Source organism: Colias philodice, chromosome 10, assembly GCF_061535455.1.
Source record: "Colias philodice isolate Cphi_HAF_F1 chromosome 10, ilColPhil1 Martin Lab GWU primary, whole genome shotgun sequence".
Classification (NCBI taxonomy): Eukaryota; Metazoa; Arthropoda; class Insecta; order Lepidoptera; family Pieridae; genus Colias; species Colias philodice.
The window spans coordinates 3,211,571-3,228,653 of record NC_143095.1 but is presented as its reverse complement, the minus strand read 5'-3'; the positions used below and the strand labels follow the sequence as shown (position 1 = coordinate 3,228,653).

The window sequence follows — 17,083 nt, the reverse complement described above, 5'->3', positions numbered from 1 at the left end:
AGGGCTTCATGCGAGTCCCACATACCCCCTCGAGCAGTAAAGCTGTAGAGGGGGATGCGTAAATGCATTTCCCAACGATAAAAAAAAGGCCTGACTAAAAATGATGACGACAATACATTTGTTATAGATAACAACAGCGTTGGTTAAAAACCTCAAATTATACTCAAATTTCCTGTCGGATGTTGGTTAGAATACGTTGGAATTGGAACGACCGTTGCACGGCTGCGACGACCTGGTAATGCCTTTTTGGTACTTTTTGCCAAAAATCTATTTAGTTCGCGAAATATAACGGTGTTTTTATGAGAATAAGCGGAACGACTACTTATTAAGGTCCCACACAATCGGAATCCCATTTCTCGACTTTATGGTAATAACGGCATCGCTCTAATCTGATTCTTTGTGATGTATAATTAAGTCGAGCTTTTAATTATTAACGAGTATTACGTACTTCCTGGTACGTCGGTGGAATATCAACACGTGTCATGGCGATTCTAAAGTACGCGTGCGGCGTGACTCTCAATGTCGACGCTTCGTCTATTTTATACAAATGATGATTTTAATTTTATACACTCACGTTTAATTCAAAATATAACAAACATATGAACTGGCATTTACACTATTATCAAAGAAAACAAAATGCGCAATATGTCTGATTGTATAGGAAATCATATAGATAATAAATTATATTCACTCTATTCATTGAACGTTATCTTCATACTGTATCGGTTATGATTTCTCATGACAAACTTTATTAATTGATACCAAAGATACATTGGGTATTTCAAAATCAATGGATAAAGAAATAAGGTACATGGCCTTTGAATAACGCATTAGAATAACGCATTAGAATGTTTAGTGATAGTTGCTTAATTTTGTGTAGGCATTTAAAAACAAACTAGTCAATTCAGAATTATTTGTAAGAAGTTACCGAAGTTTACCTGTGTCATATTATGTTGTTGAACATGGTATTGAACTTTGGCTTAATGAATTTGAGATACTAAAGACTAAAATGACGCCTGCAGATCGCTCCAAAATTAGCTAACTTGGCAGCACTGCAGTGTTACTATGATTATTATAAGTATTATGCAAGCATTAACTTCGTCATTTAAAGCTCCTGCATTTAGCAATAAAACATGCCAAGACAAAATGAAATTCCTTTTGATCAAGCCGGCTTCATATAGAAACTTATGACCTCTAAGCCACGTTGTTGTCTTTACAATCAAAGACCAGCGGCCAGCGCTCTGTGCTGCTGGGCTTAGCGAGTGGTATTGGCACTTGGCAAGTCCGCAAACGGGGATGATGCGGGCGGCCTTGGCGTGGGTCGTCGACCGGGCGAAGACCCCAACAGCACCGCAAGCAAGCTGGCAAGTCAAGCAACGGTCGGATTGTCGGGGGCAACGACCAGGGACCAAGTTACATCGACGCTCACCCAGTCCTGACCTTAGTGCGATCGTGCTCCTATACACTCAAAATTGAAATATCACCTCCTTAACTAACCGTCAATAATAACACAGTATTGATATTATTATTCGCGGAAATTGCACAGACAGAATAAAAAACGTTTCAAGGCATTCAATAATGCTGAATTTAATTAGCTGTGCCGGTAAAATTCGCGTCCGAATTATTTCTCTGTCTTAATGATCTCCACTTAGTTCTCATGTATCGGCAATGCTAATTTCGGAATAGAATTTATTAATATTTATTAATAGAATTTATTAATATTTATTTCGAATTGTGAGACACGGGTGCGACATTCAGATTGTCTTTGAATTGATAAATAATTCGATCCATTAAGTATTATCTCGAGTTCGCTATTATAAAAACAAAAGCCGACCTTGAACCTTGGCTGCGGTACACGCATTAAAGTTTTATTTGTAATAAATGAAGTCGTAAAGCGGCATCTAAGCCACCGCTTGTATTACAGTTTATAGGAGTTAATTGAGGACACCTTATAAAAAGTCCGTATCACCCCCGTGTTTATTTAAATAGGGTTGTTATAAAACACGTTATACGTATCAAGCGCACCTTTCAGAATTATTGACTCTTCGTTTTACATATGTATAACTGTATGAATAAATATTGATTTTATTTTTAGCGACAAACATGTATGGTGAAGTGTAGGCTGACAATGTGCGTGTATTTGGAATTTTGCCATACAATGCATTATTTTATCGCTAGTCTCTCGTTAGTTTTAGGCCCATATCGATTCTAATAATGTCGCACACGATGTCGTGCACCTGAGGTATGATTATGTAAATCAGCGTGAACTTACGTCAATAACATTTATGACGAGAAATACATTAATTTCTGTTCAATTTACCAAATGTTCAACTTTATTAATAACGAGATTGTTGAAATGTTCAATATAATTGTGTAGAGAAATCTAACAAAATAATATAATTAACAAATTTCCTTTCTATTGTTACAGGTGAAAGTGGTTAAGTTCAGCTACATGTGGACAATCAATAATTTTAGTTTTTGTAGAGAAGAGATGGGTGAAGTGTTAAAATCATCGACATTCTCAGCTGGTGCTAGTGATAAATTAAAATGGTGTCTTCGTGTAAATCCAAAAGGACTCGATGAAGAGAGCAAAGACTATTTATCGTTATATTTATTATTAGTGTCATGTAATAAATCAGAAGTGCGTGCAAAGTTCAAGTTTTCAATATTAAACGCGAAACGGGAAGAAACAAAAGCGATGGAGTCACAGCGTGCGTACAGATTCGTTCAAGGCAAGGATTGGGGATTCAAAAAGTTTATCAGAAGGCAAGTATAATTGTATTATATACGTCATATATACATACGTAACTGCGCGCAGTCTCATTGTTAGATTAATAAGTCACATGGGCGATACACGCCGATGCAATTACCATAAAAATGCTATACGCAGCACTTTTATGGGTCCCATAATATAGACTATGCGGAAAAACACCGTATATCTACATAACACATAATACGATCATGTTTTCCATTCTAATTATTGTTTATAATATGTTTAAAAAAATTTAGGTACTAGGTAAAAATTAGCAAAGTTCTAAATGTTACTTTGATTCAAATCTAATCAATTTATTTTAATAAAATATTAATCAATAAAAATAACATATAATCTTCTTATATATATAAAAATGAATCGCAAAATGTGTTGGTAAGCGCATAACTCGAGAACGGCTGAACCGATTTCGATAATTCTTTTTTTATTATATTCCTTGAAGTACGAGGATGGTTCTTATGTAGAGAAAACGTAAACATGTACCATGGGCGAAGCCGGGGCGGACCGCTAGTATGAAATATATATCGTGACAGGCATTACAGAATGTAAGGTTAATTATGGAATCCACATATTGTGAACATTGTAACAACGATAAGGATATCAAACGCTTTTTCCTCTAACAAATTGTACTGTAGACGTTACATATTATAATAAAATAAACATATTTGTCTATATTTTGTCCCTGCCAATTGTTCAAATCATTAAATTTATTTGATTCGTTCTAACAATGGAGGAAATTGCAAAATCCGAGATCATTACAATAACGGTATACATCTCAATTACTGCGAAATCAGGTTTGTAGTTCGGATTATGCAGTACTGCAAACATTAGCTATCCTAATAACCGCAATCGCTTTAGCTTCTTATCAATTGCGCAATGCTATTATAAACCTGCGCATTCGCTGATAAACACGCGTATTGCATACTTCGCTTTAGATAATAATCTATCATTTATAGATTGAATCGAACATAATTAAATGTTTAAGTATCGTTAAAATAGTAATGCTGTTAATGGATATTACAAGTTACAACCGAGATTATTTTGTTTGCAAATCTTTTTATTCTCTTGTCATCAACCACAACAGTTTTATAGACTTGACTTTATAATATGACTAGCGGTCCGCCCCGGCTTCGCCCGTGGTACCTACATGTTTAAACTATCCTATCTCCCAAGTTGGATCGAACTGCACATGGTGTGCGAATTTTATTATAATCGGTTAAGTGGTTTAGGAGTCCATTGAGGACAAACATTGTGACACGAGATTTATATATATTAAGATAAGATTAAAACTCGCTTAATTAAATGAATAAGTGATAAATTATTAAGGTGGTAACTGGTACACAAATTTTCATATAGTTATTTAAAAAAAAACTGTAGGAAATGTTTACAAGTGAAGAGATTTGAAAAATGAAAATGTAATTAAAATAAATCTTTTTGGTTTCTGGCTTTTTGTTAATTCAGTATCCTTATAGTTTTTTGTAAATAATTTTTTGTACTTAAATATAAACTATTATCTTCACCATCTTTATTATTATGTCAATGCTTTACGATTATGTTTTCGAAATCTTAGGTTTTTTAACTTGGTTTATCACGGAGGTCGTCAAGTTCTCATTTTATTCAAATAGGAATGTAGATTTTTCTAAATTGTGCGAAATATATACACCGTAAAGTTTTTTGTGATTTTGACCTTACGTAACATTAAAAATTTGATATTCGATCATTCAATCTACATACCGTTTATTTTATCAAAGTTACTTATCGACCACTCGAAACCGTTATAATTTCTTCCGCGAACAGAATTATTATACTTACGCAAAAAAGTTCGTGGCAGCTATTGAAATTTTCCGTTTATTAATTATTTATTTATACGTATACAATATACATGTTCATTATTACTGTTACATATTATGTTTATAAAACAATTTGTAACACACAACTTTGTATTTAAAATAGGATACAATGTGACTTACTATTGAATACTGATACGTGTCAATTACCATTTACTATGTATAATTTACTGTTAAACATAAATTATAAATATGCTGCTGAATAAGGTTATTGTTGACAAGTCGCGAGGGAACAGGCGCAAAACGTGTTGCGTGATAATTAGCAAATAAGCCGCGCTAATTAGTTGCGAATGTGTCGGCAAGCTCAAATGGGCTCGAATCAGAATACGATTGTAGGGCAGGAAGTAGAAAGGCTAGAGATATGATAGAATTCCTCATACAACGTACTCGTTGATAACATCTTCCAGAAAGTGTGGAAATTCTCACGTGACATATTGACATATTTCGTAACGTAGTTTATCTAGTTGAATTACTTAGATAGAGACACTAGGCGTCAGCGTCCGCAAATCGTTCGCGATAAATGAGGTTTATTTGCTTGCAAACCTGTTAATATATTTTTTCCAATGTAAAAGTAATGAAAGTCCAGTCAAAATTGATATTGACGTTCCAATCCGTTCCGGATAGCTAGATTAGAGACAGTTTTGGCTAAAAAACTGTTATTTTGATGTAATACACACCAACATTGAAATGTTTGTGTACACAGATAACTAATTTTCATTTACCCGCCATTCCAGGGACTTCCTATTGGACGAGGCGAACGGTCTCCTGCCCGAGGACAAGTTGACGATATTCTGCGAGGTGTCAGTTGTAGCGGACAGTATAAACATCAGCGGGCAGAGTAACGTGGTGCAGTTCAAAGTGCCCGAGTGCCGGTTGTCGGACGATCTCGGCGCGCTGTTCGACAGCGAACGGTTCTCTGACGTCACGCTAGCGGTCGGCGGGCGGGAGTTTCAAGCGCACAAGGCGATACTGGCAGGTGAGAAAAAAAATCTAATTGATATCAATTTGATTGCTAAGTTAAACAAAAAAAAATTCTAGATGATTTCTAAAATTTTCTTATTTCAATAACAACCTTCAGAAAATCATAAGTAAAAAATACAACGTATGTATTATAAATTATAATGCATTTATTATTTTACATCGTAAATAATTATTCTTATTGTAGGAATTTATTAAAGATGTTTTTTTCCTGAATAGTGTGGAAAATCTAACTACTAACTTTTTTTTTATTACTTTTGCACTGTGTTTCCTTGTCCACCAGATTGTCTGGAAGAGATCGCTGTCTGAGCGATAAGACCGCCTGTTGTGCTCTTTTATTAATTAATGTATTGTGTCCTTACTTACTCTCTGTGGTGCACAATAAAGTATTTTCGTTTGTTTGTTTGTACTAAGATTTATTATTTAAGTATTTAAAATACAAAGTCTCAATTATATTAGTCAACCCTTTATTTAAACGTTAACTAATCTTATTCCAGCGCGGAGTCCAGTGTTCGCGGCGATGTTCGAACACGAGATGGAGGAACGGAAACGCAACCGGGTGGACATCACGGACGTGGACCACGAGGTGTTGAGAGAAATGCTGCGCTTCATATACACGGACCGCGCGCCCAACTTGGACAAGATGGCCGACGATCTGTTGGCGGCCGCGGATAAGGTATATTCCTAACTAGTAAACTATTGAAAAAATGTAAAAAAAGTGTGATCAAATTGTGGTTAAATGGTAAATTTAATAAAAATAATTTTTAAACTTTTAATCTGGATAGACTGTTCGTAAGAGTGGGCAAATATCTTCCGTATAAACATGTAAAAATAAAATTATAGTGATAAATATTACTTAATATGAAATGAAAAATAATAAAAAAAGGTATAATGTCATATCATTATTGAAATTGTATGATTTAAGTAAACTAAAATTAAAAGTTGAAAATTTATCGAAAATTTGATAATAAGTACATACTTAGTTTCATCGTTCGTTAATATTTACTTACATACAACAATACAAACTTGAATATTTAACATTAATTAAGATTAGCAGCATAATAGAATGCGAAAGTTACCACTTTCTCGTCTAATCTGGTGAACCTACATTCAGTAGATTAAACATGATTATACAATATACATATTTCAAAGTAAATACAGACAATGTTGCGTGCAATACTATGTATTCAAAAGTGTCCTATAAACAAAGCGACACACATGCAATGATATATTGCATAATTTGTTGCGAACGTATTGCCCAATGTACATCTTTAAGAAGGTAAATGAAAACATTATAGCCAAAGAGAAAGTAGGCTAAGTAATTTTAGCTTTTACCAATCTTCTGTGTGAAAGCTTAATTTTCGGTACAAGCAACAATGTAGTGGCCGAAGTTGCCCTAAATAATATATTTGAGGGTATATGGATATATCGTTTTGTAATTTTATATAAATTGGTCAATTCAAAAGGGTTGCTCTTGTTATTCAATGATGTGGAATAATTGGACCTCCTTTTAGCGATGTCGAAGCAAGATGAAATTATAATTTTGGTTTAAAATTTCCTCGAATTTAGGTCATGAAAAGTAGGTAAAGGAGTGGAAGTTGCCTTGTACATAAATACATATAAAAATAGCAAATAAAAATGTTATACATGAGTTCTATTTTAAGGGAAATTTTTGGTACTGCTTCTCTAATTTCGCATATAAGAATGTATCCATAAGGTTTTGAATGATGTGGTTAGCAAGTGAAAATAATTAATAAGAAACAATAAGTCCAATATAAATTAATTTCTAATAAACATTCTTTTTTTTTTGCAGTACGCACTGGACAGATTAAAAGTGATGTGCGAAGAGGCTCTCTGTTTAAGTTTATCGGTAGAAACGGCCGCGGACACACTCATACTGGCCGATCTACATTCTGCGGACCAACTGAAGGCACAAACCATCGACTTCATTAACACGTCAGTCCCGTTATCTTTATTTTTGTATGATAAGATTGCGTTTTATGAACAGGAAGGATTTCAAATGATAAATAGAATGTTATTTTGATGGATTATACGCTCGCGCGTTTGTACTAAGAATAGATCTCAAGGGTGTTTGGATATCATATTATGTTAGAAATGACATATTATAACATTTTTATTGCATTTTTTTAATTTGACTTTGCTACCAGATCATTTGATGGTTAAACTTCAATCAATGCCAAAGCACCATATAAATTTATACATTCCAAATTATTCTGTAATTAGAATGACTCATATGGAAGACTAGATTCCGCTCGCGGCTTCGCCCGCGTTTGCAAAGGAAAACCCGCATAGTTCCCGTTCTCGTGGGATTTCCGGGATAAAAGCAATCCTATGTGTTAATCCAAGTTACCCTCTATATGTGTGCTAAATTTCATTGTAATCGGTTCAGTAGTTTTTACGTGAAAGAGTAACAAACATCCATACATCCTTACAAACTTTCGCCTTTATAATATATATTAGATATTAGATTATAACCTAGATGAATACAATAAAATAAAAGTTAATTGTTCAACGGTTATTATTGTAATAAAACACCTGATTTTTGTAGAATTAGGGTGCACTCACACACATCAGTCACCGTCACGGCACGTCACCGGACAGGATTAAAAAAAAATATGTATCAATAGTTCTAGTATGACTCTGTTCCCACACGACAGTCGCCGGCACGAAATCTATCAGTGACGTCCCCGGTCAGGCACGTCAAATAATCTTTCCATACATGTACCATACTTTTATCCCCACTCACCCGGTGCCGTCACGTCTCAGTTCAGTCAGCGTCGTGCTACCGTCAATTGCTACATGTTCTCTAGCGTGACACACGTCTAATCACTGACTAACCTGATGTATGTGTTCAATGATTCAGTCAAACCGGCGACGTGACTGACGGACAACATGACGGTGACTGGTGTTTGTGGATACGTACACAAACCGTCACCGATCAGTCATCGGTGACTTGACGGTGACTGATGTGTGTGAGTGCACCCTTATTATAATTACGTAGAATACATAAACACTTGTGATAAATAAACTCTGGTCATGAATATAATAGTCATTAGAGATTTACAACACAATCATGCAAGCTCGCTACCGCGTCAGCTAGTCCCGTGGCATTTGTTTGAGTGTGCGCCGGTGTGTTTCAGGAGTCACGCGACGGACGTGATGGACACGACGGGCTGGAAGAACATGATCTCGTCGCACCCGCACCTCATCGCGGAGGCGTTCCGCGCGCTCGCCACGCAGCAGCAGCAGATCCCGCCCATCGGCCCGCCGCGCAAGCGCGTCAAGCAGGCCTAGTGGCCCGCCGGCCCGCCGCCCCCCGCCCGCCCGCGGCCCGCCAGACCGCCGCGACCCCCGCGCCTCACCCGCCTCTATACCAAAGACACGCCCGACGCGGACGGCGCGATATTCGAATTCTACGCCGGATAGACGGACTGATGGAACTATACGGATACAGAACATTGGAGCACGTGCATGCTTGAGAACTAGTCCGAAGGGAGTGCAACACTACGTGTACATTGAGTTTGTACGTAGCGTGAACTAGTCGGATTGTATACGTCGGGATTAAGTAGTGTGGCAAGGTTGCTTCATGGTTATACACTGTGGGAGTATGTAAAAAGTGTTCAGTAGCAAGATTGATTAACCGCTCACCCACTACTGAAATTGCAATGAAAAGCGCATAGCACAGCAAAATACACGAGTGAAAGAAAATTTTTATGTGGAATTTAGGTCCAAGAAACTGATTGTTTCTCTAATAGTCTTTCAACAAATATCGACTCGTGAGTTATCAAAGGCAGAATGTCCATCGTGGGTGGGTCGACATGTGCAACGGAATTGACGCGACTGCCGTAGCCCGTAGCTCTGTCCGGGACGTAGCCCGTAGCTCTGTCCGGGACGTAGCCCGTAGCTCTGTCCGGGACGTAGCCCGTAGCTCTGTCCGGGACGTAGCCCGTAGCTCTGTCCGGGACGTAGCCCGTAGCTCTGTCCGGGACGTAGCCCGTAGCTCTGTCCGGGACGTAGCCCGTAGCTCTGTCCGTGACGTAGCTATAGTTTTATACTCTCCGTATCGCGTACAAGTATCATAGACTAGTGTGAGATTGGCCGGTGGTTGTGTTCGTATGTGTGTGTAGTGAATCTGCGGATTCTTGTTCACTTTGATTGATCTCAAGACAATATTCGGTCCTAATGTGTTTATTTCTCATGCGGTTTAGTGCACCGCTCTTATTGATTACATTTTAATATTATGTACATTAAATGCTGGACGCTTTTTGCGCGTTGTAGATTTTCCAAGTAGTCTTGGATTTATTAAACTATTTTATGTATGTCGTTTCTGTGAATGTTTTTATGGTTATGTTTTAATGTAAATTATTGCTTGTATTCAGTATAATGTATATTTTAAACCTGTCTATGTCATGAAATATTCGATTGTAAAGGATTTACTTGTATTGGCTAACACACCAAGAAAACAATATTTGAGCTTGTTTACAAGTTATTTTATTAGTAATTGTATCTTAAAATGGTTTTTATATGAATGAAGTATTGTTAGAAATGTTAAAATGTAGCACTTTTGATCATACTTGAAGTAGCGTGGTAATTGAATGCAATAAATCTACATAAATCTACATCTTCTCCTTGAAGTTATCCTATCCCATTCCAAAATACTCCTTGGCGTTTTCTATAGTCCCTCCCTGCTAATTGATTACTTTTCCTCCTTAGACGCTACCTTTGATAAATACATACCTTTATTTGATAAATGTATATTTATGGGAGACTTCAATACTTGCCTCTTAAGGAAAGATAGTCGTTCCAAAAAATTTTTAACTTTAGTTGACACGCATAACCTTAGTCTCCTTCCACTCGATGCCACTCACCACCTCCCGAACTGTGCTCCTTCTCTCCTCGACGTAATCATTACCTCCTCTCCCGATCTGGTGTGCAAACACGGACAACTCCCTGCTGACATATTTTCCCACCACCATCTCCTATATTTATCATATAATATCCGTCCACCAAAAGATAAGCCCAAAACTATCTTGCGGCGCAATTTTAACAGTATAGATAACAATGCGCTCCAAAACGAAGCCCGTAAGATTAATTGGTCTCCTCTCCTAACTTCCACGTCTCTAGACGAAAAGGTCTCCTATTTTAACACCTGCTTAACGAACCTTTACGATGTGCATGCACCGTTTAGAAGAATAAAAGTGAAGCATCTTCCTGCGCCCTGGCTTACGGAAGAATTGAAAACTTTATTGAAGGCCAAAGCTCGTGCCAAGGCCAAATTTAAGCGTGTGAATTCTGATGCGAGTCGAGAGAAATATCACAAGATAAGGAATCGTTGTAATACATGTTGTAGGGACGCACAAAGACGTTATTTCCATGCTTCTGTCGAGAGTGGTGATCCCCCTGTAATATGGAAATTTCTAAAAACCTTAGGCATTGGTAAGCAACGCAATGTGTCAAATACTGCCAACATAAATCTTGAACTGCTGAATCAGTATTTTTCCAATCCACATTGTGTATTTAATAATATAAATAAGCAAATGACATTAAAATCGGTTTCAGAAACACCAGCACTGGATTTCCCCCCCTTTGTGTTTAAGCAGTTTGCCGAGTGTGATGTTAGACGCAGCATATTGTCCATTGCGTCGAATGCGGTTGGTTGTGACGGTATTGGTCGTAAAATGATCCTTCCTATCCTAGACCTCGTAATTCCTGCCATAACAAACATCCTTAACTTTTCTTTATCCTCAAGTACATTTCCTAAGTCTTGGAAAGATTCCCATGTTATACCTTTGCCCAAGAAAATTAATCCATCCTCCTATTCTGACTACCGTCCTATATCTATCCTGACATTTCTTTCAAAAATCCTTGAAAGATTAGTGCACGAACAACTGCAACGGTTCCTCAACCTGCACAATCTTCTTAATCCTTTCCAATCCGGTTTCCGCTCCGGTCATAGTACGACCACTGCACTAGTCAAGATTACCGACGACATTCGATACGGGATGGACAATAAGAAGCTCACTGTCTTAACATTACTAGATTTTAGTAATGCTTTTAACACTGTGGACCATGATGTGCTTCTAAGTCTACTGCGCTGCCTCAACATATCGACTCCTGTAGTTGACTGGTTCTCTAGTTATTTACACGGGCGACGTCAGCGAATATGCATAGATGAGGTTGTATCATCGTGGTGTGATGTCAGTGCTGGTGTTCCTCAAGGCGGGGTCTTGTCCCCCTTACTATTTTCCATTTTCATTAACACTATTTCAAGTAAACTTTCATGCGACTACCACATGTATGCTGACGATCTCCAAGTCTACACCCAATCAACCCTTGACGATTTACACCAGGCTATCAATTCAACTAACAAGGATTTGCATAGCATTTTAACTTGGAGCTCGGCATATGGCCTGAAAGTAAATCCGTTAAAAACTCAGGTTATAATTATTGGTAGTCCTTCTTTAATTGCAAGGGTTAATTGGGTGAACCTCCCGCCTATTATCGTTGACGGTATCGCAATTCCCTATAGCGAAACTGTAAGGAACCTTGGGGTATACTTCGATAATACTCTATCCTGGAGGCATCACATCAAACAGGTAAGTAAGAAAGTTTATGCCACAGTTGCTTCTTTGCGACGCTTACAAAATTTCCTCCCTCTCCCAACCAAAATTCTGTTAGCACAATCCCTTCTCTTGCCCATACTCGACTACGCCGATGTAAGTTTTGTCAATATCACCGTGGACCAATTAAACAAGCTTGATCGTCTACAAAATCTTTGTATACGATTCATATTTGGTCTACGGAAATACGACCACGTATCTGAGTTTCGGTCTAAACTCAAATGGCTACCGATCCGATTTCGCCGGGATGCACACGTGCTGCATCTTCTTTACCAGGTTCTGTTTTGTCCAAAAATGCCGGAATATCTTAAAGAAAAATTTGTGTTTAGAGGCAACAACGATGTACTTGTTCGGTCTACCGAAATGCTTCGACTACGAATGCCACCACATCTCACAAGCTTCTACGATAATTCGTTTACCGTTCAGGCAATCAAATTGTGGAATGCTTTACCTGGACCTATAAAGAATGCACAGTCCTTAAATAGTTTTAAAGTAATGTTACGCAATTATCACCTTTCTTGCTGTACTTAATATTATATACTCCGTTATGTTTACTATTATGTATTTTTTTTTTATTCGATTGTAAATGTATATGTATTTAATGTATATGTATCATATTGTATTTATTTATTATGTAAATTTTATATTATTGTGTCTGTGTTATAGCTATATTATGTTAATACTTATATTATATATTTTTGCTAATTGCTCTGCCCTACTCCTTTCCTTTAATTTAATTTCTCTCCGTACGTCTGGTTGTCTGGAAGAAATCGCTGCATAGCGATAAGACCGCCAATTGTTTGTATGTATTCCTAGGTTAAGTTTTATTGTAACTCTCAATAGCAAGCAATAAAGAATTAATAAATAAATAAATAAATAAAGTTGTGTAACATAGTTTTATACATTATTGTCTACATTCAGGTCATGTGAGTTCAGTAGCGAAATCGCCTTTTACCTTTGACCGAAATACTAAAAATTCGCTGTAAAAAACTATGTGACATTGGTTTAGAAGTTAGGTGACTCGAGTGATTGTAATAAGTCTATTGAAATTGTTGGTGTTGTATATAGATGATCTACGATCCCACCATTAAAATGTAATATCTAAGTACTAAAACGTAAGCTAATGCAGACAACACCATATTATTTGTCTGAGTTTGTTGGTGTTATTCCAAGGACATATTGTGATTTTCATTTGTAAGTTTATAATAGTATTTAACAAAGTGTAAGCTTTTCGTTTGAATTGGCAAACTTGTCTTTTTAATTGCAAATAATTGATATTTATGTTGTTGGTTTGTTTGTCAGTTTTTCTTGTCCTTCCAAGTCATGTAATAATAAAAACACACTTCATTTATGCTCACCTCCGCTCATTAATGAAAAATCTATTTTTTAAACTTTATCAGTCTTATTCCTATTTAAATATTAAGTAATAACTGTTGCCTATTAATGGAAATGTTCACGGTTCGTATGTAACTGAAGGGAGATGTACCAATAATTATATATAATAGGATTACAAGCCAATATGTAAGTAATACTGCGGCCAATAAAGTTTATAATACCATTTTGTACCCACTACCCATAATAGCTGGCAGCTGTTGTCATGTAATATGATAGTTACAAAACAATTGTCAGAAGTAATAACTGTGATTTTCGAAATTTTCAATAAGTTGAGGAAATAAATGAAATGATGTAATATTATATTGGATTTTTATTTCACCGTGTTTTTATGTATATTTCTATAATGATCTATTTAATTGAATCAACTGATAAGAAGTGATAATATCGCTCATTTGCGACAAGAACGTGTTAACGAGCATATGTATCGTTATGGAATAATGACACAGTAGAATCCGGCGCATCGCGCTCTACTTTCTGCTAAAACGCGATATTTCTAGCTCCAAAAATGACCGAGTTATGAGGGAAAAGGTCGGCGACTATCGGTTTAGCGAAATCTCTTTAGGCTCTTGAATTTAATGCAAGAACGGTTCATGTCAGTTGTTGCTACTCCCTTGAGAACGAACGAGAAACTGCTGCCCGATTGCGGTAAAATCGTAACAGCTTATTGTGTCACGGTTTTGCTGAAAGGTAAGTACAGCTTTTTGTTTTTTTAGTGATTTATATTTTCAACTATAACGGGACATTTGCATGTGGGTCATTATTGTAGTAAAAATAGTATTCGCATGCTACGGTTTACATAGGAATGTCCCGTTGTTGCTGAAATGAACAATGTTTTTTGTTGGTTAATTTAATATGTTCCGTTACAGTTGATAATAAAAGTACAAAATGTTTTGTCTTTATGTTGGTTATCTCAAGTTAACACATTTTTCATGAAAAATAATACATTTTTACAACGAATACACTACAATGTTGCATTATAAATGATAAAAATGTTGTCTGATTACTTAATTTATTTTTCAGATGAAAGGTCTGAAGGTCTGATGAAGAAATGAAGGAAGATTGTAAATCTTGTCCCAGGAAATAATGAACATTCACTTATGCTAGAAAAATTAAAAGATCATACTGATTCTCGAATTACTAATGAATTAAACAATTAATTTATTTTCTAGCATAAATGAGGGAAAAAAGACCAGTGAATAAAGAAAAATGAAAAAAAAAATTACAAATCAGTTTAAAATGCAGGACAGTCCTACGAATCGAAAGCATCACAAAAAAACTGTGCCGCCCCGTCAACTAAAAGAGAATCCTGCAAGGAAACCTGCATTTTCAAGTGTCAATTTTTTTTTTCCGAAGAACGTGAAATAGAGATTACTGGAATTTAGGAGAGATCAAGAAGCTGTCTCGAAACAAGTACCTGTGATTTGTTTTGCTAATATGTTTATTATTTGATTTAGGAAAAGTAATGGGTAATTTTAGAAGCGATTTTAACCAATACAGCATTAATCCTTATCCAATTATACATTGTTGATTTAATATATAGATCTATATGGCGCTTTACTAAATATTTTCGAAGATATTACAGATTTAGTATCAGGATTGCACCCGTGCGAATTCGGGGCGGGTCGTAATATTATAATTGCCAACGGTTGTGAGTAAAAGTAAAACAACAAATATTAATGTCTGGTTATAATTGTATAATTTTTTTTTAAATATGTATATTACTTGTATTTCAGAGAAAGTTACACAATAACTTCGCAAAAATATCTTTCATTTTGTAAAACAAAATACAAAAATAAAAATATTTCTACTACAGTAACACGTCTAAATTAAAATTTCCCATACATTTAGATTACTGAATTATCAATAAAACGTAACAATACGACATAACTTGTAAAGTTTTAGATTATTATTCTTTTTTTTTTTCAAGAAGAATGGTACATATCTGTTTGTAACGCAATACTGCACACTTTTTACAAGAAAAACGCAACAAGAAGGGCCCTTTCTGGAATAAATAATCATAATAAATTTAATAATTGACTTATTGTTCTGAATATAATTTGATTCAAAAAAACGAGAACGTTTTAATATGTTATATTGAGCTGAATAGTCTAAGCTTAGAGTCTAAGCATAATAATTAAAAAGTTACAGGAATTTTAAACTTTCAAATGCGTTTTCCCAACAATTGAGATTTTGACTTTGTCACGTTATAGAAGCAAATGAGCGATATCATCTTAATTTTAAATATAGATTAAAAAAAAAAATCCGGACGAAGGTTTTATTTTTCACCAATAAGGGAAAATCAGAAAAAATAATTACTAAATCCATATAGAATATTCTTGGTAAAAAAATAAATGCTTGGATGATATTTCACTTTAATAAGAAGCGCATGAAATTTCTCAAAATTTAGAACAAACCATGAATTAAATATTGACTTGCTTAATTTATTGCTTTCTCATCACAATTACCTTCTATTATTGAAAGTACCTAAACATTTTAGTGACTATAAAATAATATACCTAAATGTATGAATGAAAAATAAACGGGAGAAAGAAATCACAAAACAGTTTTAGCGTTTTGTTATTTATTTATTATAGCAAAAGTAGTGTTTTAGTTATCTACATAATTTTAGTATGATATAGGTACATACATTATACTTATTTTCAATTTCATAATATAAAATTAGCAATTAGATCTTTCACGCTTTTTACAATGGAATCTATGATTGCTAGGAAAACATGAGTTAGACAGAACTATCGCGAAATAGGATTCTAAAATATCATCAATAAAATTGTAAAATTTACATAAGTATTATTATCTCGGGTTAGTAATTATTGCTCGACGGGGACGTTATCTTTTTACTAAGTATGGAATTCACAAAATTTCCTGCATCCACGTAGGCCTAAGCTACGGGTGCAAAGGTACAATTTTAGACCTATTTAACATCTTTTTCGATTTTTATAATATTTATACTGAATACTGATATTATAAAAGCTGAAGAGTTTGTTTGTTTGTTTGAACGCGCTAATCTCAGGAACTACTGGTCCGATTTTCAATTCTTTTGAATTCTGATGAAAAATTATTTCAGTGTTAGATAGCCCATTTATCGAGGAAGGCTATTGGTAAATGATTGGTAAGCTGTATATCATCTCGCTAAGACCAACAGAAGCGGAGCAATGCGGGTAAAACCGCGGTGCACAGCTAGTTTTAAGATAAAATATGATTTTTATAATATAAATTTAATTCCTTTTAATATATTTCGTTTATTGGGAGCATTTATCTTCAATTCATCAAAAGCATCATTATTAAAGTTGATCCTTGATCCTTTGATCCTACTTCCTACAATAAAGATTAAAACCATTTTAAAATAAAATAATTCTTGGAGGTTTGCCATATATTTGCCATTTAAAGTCTTAGAGTATATATAGTATCTATAGAGTGCGAATAACCAAGTG

The 17,083-nt window shown here is 35.4% G+C and overlaps 1 protein-coding gene and 1 long non-coding RNA gene across 5 annotated transcripts in view; one reads left to right on the top strand and one right to left on the bottom strand.

Moving 5' to 3' along the window:
- Positions 1 to 9,379, top strand: part of rdx (BTB/POZ and MATH domain-containing protein rdx) — a 42,914-nt gene extending 33,535 nt beyond the window's left edge. For 3 of the 4 annotated variants that reach the window (XM_089699833.1, XM_089699832.1, XM_089699830.1), the window contains 5 exons: positions 2,429 to 2,766; positions 5,352 to 5,593; positions 6,093 to 6,271; positions 7,409 to 7,551; positions 8,757 to 9,379. In XM_089699833.1, the coding sequence (XP_089555959.1) occupies positions 2,429 to 2,766; positions 5,352 to 5,593; positions 6,093 to 6,271; positions 7,409 to 7,551; positions 8,757 to 8,910 (1,056 nt within the window). In that variant the 3' untranslated portion in view covers positions 8,911 to 9,379. The remainder of the gene's footprint in view (positions 1 to 2,428; positions 2,767 to 5,351; positions 5,594 to 6,092; positions 6,272 to 7,408; positions 7,552 to 8,756) is intronic. The other variant, XM_089699831.1, reaches the window with a different exon arrangement.
- The window catches only part of LOC149485087 (uncharacterized), a 200,850-nt gene that overhangs the window by 79,908 nt on the left and 103,859 nt on the right, over positions 1 to 17,083 (bottom strand). The window lies entirely within an intron of this gene.